This window comes from Acanthisitta chloris, unplaced genomic scaffold (genome assembly GCF_000695815.1).
Source record: "Acanthisitta chloris isolate BGI_N310 unplaced genomic scaffold, ASM69581v1 scaffold10387, whole genome shotgun sequence".
Taxonomy (NCBI): Eukaryota; Metazoa; Chordata; class Aves; order Passeriformes; family Acanthisittidae; genus Acanthisitta; species Acanthisitta chloris.
In genome coordinates, this window is record NW_008683177.1 from 1 (window position 1) to 7,496 (window position 7,496).

Consider the following 7,496-nt stretch of genomic DNA (forward strand, 5'->3'; position numbering starts at 1 on the left):
CGGCCTCATGTCTTGGAATACATCTCTGCTGAACGCACAACACCTCTTGGGGGCCAGGCACAGATGACTTTCCAGTGCAGGCCACGACAGGAATCTCTGGACAAGGGCAGCATAGACAGCCTGCATTGGTAAGGATGCATGTCATCAGGTGTGGAGGGGTGTGCATCTCCACCCTGTATGAACATGACACATTTCTCCACGTCAGGTTGAATCCTGGCATAGACAGGGCGGAGGAATATCTCATGGCAATGCTGCAGGTGCCAATGGGACATACACTTAGTCCAGAGGAGACAAAGCTGCTCATGAACCAGACAGTACAGCATGTCCAGGATACACTGAGCATATCGGATGATGTTGCTCGACACCTCCTCATGCACTGCAAGTGGAATGTGGATTTCCTGATCCAGTGCTATGTGGAGAACTGTGAGGCCCTGCTCATCTCATCGGGGCTGCAAGTGCAGGATGCCCAGCCTCCCCCAAGCGCTGGATCCCACTGCCCAGTCTGTGTGAACCAGTTGTGTCCCACTGAGGAACCACCAACACTCTGCTGCATGCACTACTGCTGCAAGGTGAAGGTCCTGGGGTCTTTGGTTCCTGTAACTTGGTGGGGAATTGCTGCTGCCTACTTGAAGTAACAGTTCTTTGTCTGAAGGTGTTATCAGAGGATTTTCAGAGCTCATGAATTCTCTTTTCTCAGCTCCCTTTTTTGTTGTGATCACTTCAGCTCCTGATTTTTCTGTTCCCACTTCCATGCTTTTGAGTACTTGCCCGTGGTTGGTGGGGTTTTGTGCACCCTCTGCTGGGTGAGGAGGGCTTCCAGGGTCACACAACCCTGTTTAGGTCTGATCTCTCCTCTTCTTCCTTCACAGCCCTGTTGGAGCGAGTATCTCACGACTCGCATTGAACAGAACATGGTTGTCAACTGCACTTGTCCCATATCTGAGTGCCGTGCACAGCCAACTGCAGCCTTCATTTGCACCATTGTGTCCTCTGAGGATATTATAGCCAAGGTGAAGTAGGACAGGTGGTTGCTGGGTGGCCAAGCTCCGTTTCATTTTGGTCAGCGCTACCAGATACTCAACTGCTGCTTTTCCCCTTCCCATTACTAAGACTGGCAATGTGATAATTGAGGCCAGTCAGATATTTGCCTAGTGGTGTATGTGGTCTCTGGTTATGGGCAATACCAGCAATTCAGGAAAGCATAACATCGGCGAAAGAGCACAGTGGTATTTTCTCTAAACATGTCTCCAGCAAACAGCATTTCAGGTGCATTGTTGGTTCAGAACCAGGTGAGAACTGTGCTAGGAGCTTTTGACAAGTATCCTCTGCTGGAGTGCTGGAAGCAATTTTAAAGTCTAGGACAAATTAAATCACATGAACAATTTCACTTTATTGCTGCATCAGTGACCCCTGTGTACTTTCTCTTCCATCAGTCTCTGGCTTTGAGCACCTTGGGTTTTTATGAAGTTGGCAGAAGTTACCACATCAGATTTAATCTTCACTCTTAAGTCTGTGTGGGTCTACAGCAATCTCTAAACCAGGCTTCCTGAGCTCTGCTTACCTTAGTCCTTGGTCAGCAGGGGACAGCAGTAGCTGCTCCTTCTGAGGCAGAAGCTACTTTTGCTCTCTGTTCTTTCAGTTTGTCGTTATTAGAGGTGAATGCCCACCCCACCTAATGGCAGAACTGTGGCTGTCACATGGCAGACTCTTTTTGTTAATTGCTGTACAGAACAGTCTTGTCTGTTTTCCATTGGTCTGTTGTTTGACAGGTCTTCATGAGCAATTGCTTCTCCAAAAATACTTTCTTCCAACTTTCTAGTGTCATTATGATCCTGTCTGACCAGTCGTAAGGAGAAATTAACAATAGTCATAGAGACTTCTCTATCTTACAATTTTTCTTTAAGTTGGCAAACTGGCAAGCAAAATGGGCAAGGCTGCAGAAAAGCATTGGCTTATTTTGTCTTATTTTTTATAAGAAGTGCTCTTTTTTGTAGGAAGAATTAGAACACATATCTGGGCAGTTAGTCCTTACTGCCTTTGCAAATCCTGTAGTCACACTAGTCTGAGAGTAGGATGTTGCTATGGTTGTTTTATGAAAAATATAAATTATTGCAGGTCAGCATAGATTGCAGCTAATTTTAACAAGCTGCTCTGATGCTGTCACTGAAATGTTACCTATTTCCCTTTTGCCCAGCAAATTATATGGCTGGAGTGTTAATGCCTCATGCAGAGACACAAAGAGTCATAGAATAACTTAGGTTGCAATAATCTATGGAGATCTCTGGTGCAACCCTGTGCTCAAAATAACCAGATTGTTGTATGAAGATCTAACACTGAAGTTAAAACACACTGCTCCAAGTTCAACAAAGGGAAATGCCCAAGTCCTGCTCCTGGTGTAATATAACACTCAGGTGCTGGGGCCAACCATCTGGAAAAGATCTGTGCAGGAATGAAAAGGGGATAATGGTGGACAACAAATTGAGCATACACCAGCAGTGTGCCCTTGTGGCTAAGAAGGTTCACTAGTGGTTTAGGTTGATTTAGGAGGAGCATTGACAACAGACTGAGGAAGGTGATCACCCTTTACCCAGTGCTGGTGAGACAACATCTTGAGTACTGTGGCCATTTCTGGGCTCTCCAGGACAAGAAAGACATGGACATACTGGGGAGAATCCAGTCAAAGGCCATAAAGATGAGTTAGGTTTGGAACACCTCTTGGAGAAGCTGCAAGCTGGGTTTGTTCAGCCTGGAGAAGAAAAGGCTCGGGGTGGATCTTACCAACACATGTTGGTACACAAATGAGATTAAGGAGCTAGATTGTTCTTGGTGATGTCCAGTGAAAGGATAAGAGGCAGTGGACACTAAGTTATATACAAGTAATTCCATTTAAACATAAGAAAGCTGCTTGTTGGGTTTGTTTGTTTTTGATAGTAAGGGTAGTGGGACATTGGAACAGATTGGGCACAGAGGTTTCTGGTCTCTATCCTTGGGTATATTCAAAACCCAACTGGGCAGGGTCCCAAGCAGCCCTTCTTTGAGCTGGAGGAGTTGGACTAGTTTTATTTCCAGAGATGCTTTCCAAGCATGTGGAATTTACACAAAGGGAATGAAAGAGTAAACTAACTGGATGTTGTTTTGTTGTGAGCAGTTGTTCAGTGAGATGTATAACCCACAGGCACCAGACCCCAGGTATAAGGCCTAACCATGTCGCTTCTCTGCCTTGAATCTCCTTCCTGTCTTCTTATTACAGTATGAAAAAGCTCTCCTCAGGCGCTATGTTGAGTGTTGCTCCAACCTGACATGGTGCACCAACCCTCAGGGCTGTGATCAGATCCTCCTGAAGGATGGACTTGGTTATGGAGCAGCCTGTTCCAAGTGCTCTTGGATGTCCTGTTTCAACTGCAACTTCCCAGAGGTGAGGCTGAGCTGAATCACAGGCAGTACTGTCTTGGGTTTTGCATGCAACCATTCTGCTTTTGTGTGGTTGACTGTCTCTCTTTTAGGCCCATTATCCTGCCAGCTGCAGCCACATGTCTCGGTGGGTGGATGATGGTGGATACTATGAGGGAATGACAAGTGAAGCCCAAAGCAAACATCTGGCTAAGCTCATTTCGAAGCACTGTCCAAACTGCCAAGCTCAGATAGAGAAAAATGAGGGGTGCCTGCAGTGAGTATACATTTTTGTTTGCTACTGGAGACAGGAGAGGGCAAAGACATACAGTTAGGTCTACTCTGCTTGGCTGTTTTGTTTGGGGTTTTTTGACTGTGGGGTAAGAGTTATAGCAGGTCTGGTTTATAGTTTTAGAAGAATAAGTGATTGCTTTTAATTCCTAGGGAAAGCAAAATGTTCCTCAGCATACAGAGTTAAAATCTGTTGATAGCTCTGTGGTAGAACAAAAACTGATTTTGCAGTACCTTTTAATAGTGCAGTTGTCTGCTCTCAGACTATAGCCCTAGAGAGGTACAGGTTAGGGGAGTGGATAGCTCAGCACCATTTTTTCTTTCATGCTCACCTATTCCTGTAACTTAAAGCAATTTTCTTTTTAACTGTTTCTTTTGAATCAGCTGGGATCTCTGACAGGTTTTTACACGATAAGGGAGTTTCCTCCAGCTTTGAAGCTAGGGTTTAGAAGTTGCCATTTGCTTCTCTCTTGCACTGGTACAGCCCTTAATGCTAACCTGTGGTTTGTCCCCACATGTTGTGTGTGGCCCTAGGGCTCTGCAGTGCCTTTCTGCACTGTGGAGTGCTACATTAGTAAGGGAAGGGTGAGGTGCTCATGTGGATCTTGTTTCAGACTGTGGAATGCTTAGTCACTCTTGGAGTACTTGATAAATTGGTACTGTGAGATTGTGTTGTCAGTTTACTCGGCTCAATTTTGGAGACACAGTGACTGATTTTAAGCATCTTCTGCTTCTAGCAGAGGCTTTAAAAAATATATGCAGGGAAATGTGTAGTACTGAGTGAATGGTAGTGACTGGGTGGCACACACCAGTGCTGTGATGTTGGGGAGCACTGGAAGAAACTGTCTGAAAGTGGCTGTTGGGACTGAGTGATTCCCATTGTTCTTCTCCTACCGTGCAGTATGACATGTGCAAAGTGTAATCATGGCTTCTGTTGGCGTTGTCTCAAGCCCTGGAGACCAAATCATAAGGATTATTACAACTGCTCTGCTATGGTGAGTGGTTTGCTCTAGCCCTGTGGTTCATGCTTCTGTTCGGAGGCACCTGGCCTCTCAGAGAGAGGCTGAGGATCTCCACTTGGGCCCTTTACTCTGGACTTCGTGGACTTGCCAGTAATACTGACAGTATTGTCTAAGTCTGTATGTGTGATAGCCTTTTCCAGGCAGCCCTAGTACTTGAGAGAAATTGCTGCAGGTTACTTGTAACTTTCTTTTCAGGTGAGTAAAGCAGCTTGGCAGGAGAAGCGCTTTCAGGATTACAATGAGAGATGTACCTTTCATCATCACGCAAGGGTAAGGCCTCCTCCTTCCTTTGCAGATGCTGACTGTTGTCTTAGCCCTGGTGAGCAGGACAGTTTCTCTTGTGTCTCAGTGTGTATCACCTGATGCTGAGAAGCAGGCCTCAGATCCAGGTGGGGGTGCCTGGTCATTTTGCCCTTGGTCTCACATAAGGGGAAGTTCTTGGCCTGCTTTCTTCTACCAAGTCTGTTGTGGAAACTGAGCACCTGACTTGTGGTGTTCAGGGGCTCAAACTGATGCTGTAGTTGGAAGCAATGGTGATCTTCTGCCTAGGGCTGGGATACTGTAAAAGGTTCAAGTGATGGCACAGTAGATATGTCATAGTTGGATGCGTTAAATGCTCTGCTGCTTCCTGCATCTTCTGGGGTGACACTTCAGGATGTTTAGCAATTATCTGTGTAGAAGGCACTATTTGTTCAGTCTTGTGGAGCTTGACATTGGCTTTTCTTTTTCCCCTTGTTTGGTTATTTCAGGAATTTGCCATGAGTCTGAGGAGCAGCATTTCTTCCATCAGAGAGATGCCAAAAATGAGGAATTTGACCTTTGTTCTTGATGCCTGTAAAGTGCTAGAACAGGCATGGAAGGTAAGGCTGGACAACAGTCTTGATGAGGTTTAAACCTAATTCTCTTGGTGTGTTTTATGCCTTTCTTAAAGTGAGAAGACAACAGCTTTGTCCTACTCCAAACCAGGGGAGACAGAAAAATCTCGAGGGGAGGAATTGCATTGGGACAGAGGAATAGCTCATGTCTGTCTTTTCCTACTCTGAGTTGGGCTCTGTTTGCAGTGTTCCTCAGTCATTTGGATTTGGAGCTTAGCTCAAGCTGACACTGTGGAATCAACACAAGGGTCTAAATTTAGGGGTTTCTTATACTGGGTTTGATCCATTCCAATTCGAAATGCCCCAGTAGAGGTACTTACCTTTTGAAACCTCTCCTGATGCTGTGTTACAGTTAGGAAGTACCTATTATTATATGTCATTATGTCATTATTTCATGAGCTGTAGATATTTTGGAAGCACTGAGTTACCTACTGCACACCCTGACAGCCACATTAAAAAGGATTTCCATTGCAGCCACTGTATGTGTGCAGTAAGCCTGTGACATCTTAGGCCTGCAGTGCTTTCTGTCACCTGAAACATAGGCAGGAGGTGGGAATTGTCGTTGCAGTACTGACTTTGCATACACCTTGTTCGTACAGGCAGGCTTGATTTTGAGAGAAGCATGTAGAACAAGGTTGCCTGACCCTATTTTGTCTTTCCAGTATGGTAGCCCCTGTGTTTTCCAGGATACATATCACTGTTGCTGGTTGCTGCTGCTGACTTTTCTGGCCCATTTCTTTAAATGGAAACAGTGATCTTGTTTCCTGCTGCATGCCTGGATTGCTTCAGGGGTCACTCATTTGTAATAGGAGTTTGCCGCTGGTTGAAATGCCTTTGTCATGGGCTCTTGCCTGCTTCTCTTTGGGCCCCATTCTCTCAAGTTCATTGCCACTTGAGTTCAGCCTGGGCTGCCCAGCAGTACCTAGATCCTGTGTGCTGGTGGTTTTGACGCTTTACCTGCTGGTCAGTCACACCTGTTATGCATTTACAGTCTGTGATCGTTTGCAGGTGGGAACAATCAGTTATTTCTGACTTCAATATAAAATAATTGCACATTGATTTGCAAATGTATGAGTAGCTCTAGGTAGCTTGGCACTTCTGTCACTTGGTATAATGGGTCACTGGGCTATGGCCGCAGACCAGAAGTGCTGCCAGGCTTCTCTCAGCCACTGATAATAACGAGGTCTGGAAGGATTTGATGCTTTCTTCTTGCCCACTCTGAAACTGAAGGAGGACACTTAACAGCATGATCTGTACTGTTCCAGGTGCTGGCCTACTCCTGTGTGTACAGCTACTATAACCAGGACACTGAGAGCATGGATATTGTGGAACAACAGACTGAGAGCCTAGAGCTGCTCACTAACGCTCTGCAGATCCTCCTGGGTAAGTCCCGCAGCTTCTTTTAGAGTAGCAACTAGCATTCCAGGCTGTCTGGTTCAAAGAGCAGCAGCTCTGTAGTGCTGCAATGGCATACACATCAGCACCCAGCTGGCATCTCACTTCTCCCAGCCCATTTTTGCCTTCTTGATGTAATACCTGCGAAGTTCCCTTCTGAAAGAGAAGTGTATGTGCACAAGAGATCTAAGTAGCTGTGGCTACTTCATAATCAGAGCCAAGAACCGAGTCTCTGCTTAAGAGTGTGGAATGCAGCATGACTTTGTTGGCCTTGAATTGCAGAGGAAACCCTGCTGCAGTACCAGGACTTGGCCTCTTCTCTTCAGTTCCTGAAAGCAGAGCAGTTCAGTGCTGGTTTGGAGTTGGTACGCCAGATCAAGCAGCGTCTCTTTGCAATTCTCTGGCACTCCACACAGGTGAAGTCCACATGCCCATTAGTGGCTTGTCTTGTTCTGATTTAGTTTGATCTTGGGCAAACCAAGGGGGTTGATCAGCTGAAGGGGATAGACTCGCAGGGTTGTGT

At 45.9% G+C, this 7,496-nt stretch overlaps 1 protein-coding gene across 1 annotated transcript in view; it reads left to right on the forward strand.

Moving 5' to 3' along the window:
* Window positions 1-134: 134 nt before the first annotated feature.
* The window catches only part of LOC103806143 (cullin-9-like), an 8,666-nt gene continuing 1,304 nt past the window's right edge, over window positions 135-7,496 (forward strand). Inside the window, exons 1-9 of the mRNA XM_009078820.1 lie at window positions 135-569; window positions 870-1,010; window positions 3,251-3,415; window positions 3,504-3,667; window positions 4,583-4,676; window positions 4,899-4,973; window positions 5,453-5,563; window positions 6,844-6,961; window positions 7,256-7,389. Of these exons, the coding sequence (XP_009077068.1) occupies window positions 135-569; window positions 870-1,010; window positions 3,251-3,415; window positions 3,504-3,667; window positions 4,583-4,676; window positions 4,899-4,973; window positions 5,453-5,563; window positions 6,844-6,961; window positions 7,256-7,389 (1,437 nt within the window). The remainder of the gene's footprint in view (window positions 570-869; window positions 1,011-3,250; window positions 3,416-3,503; window positions 3,668-4,582; window positions 4,677-4,898; window positions 4,974-5,452; window positions 5,564-6,843; window positions 6,962-7,255; window positions 7,390-7,496) is intronic.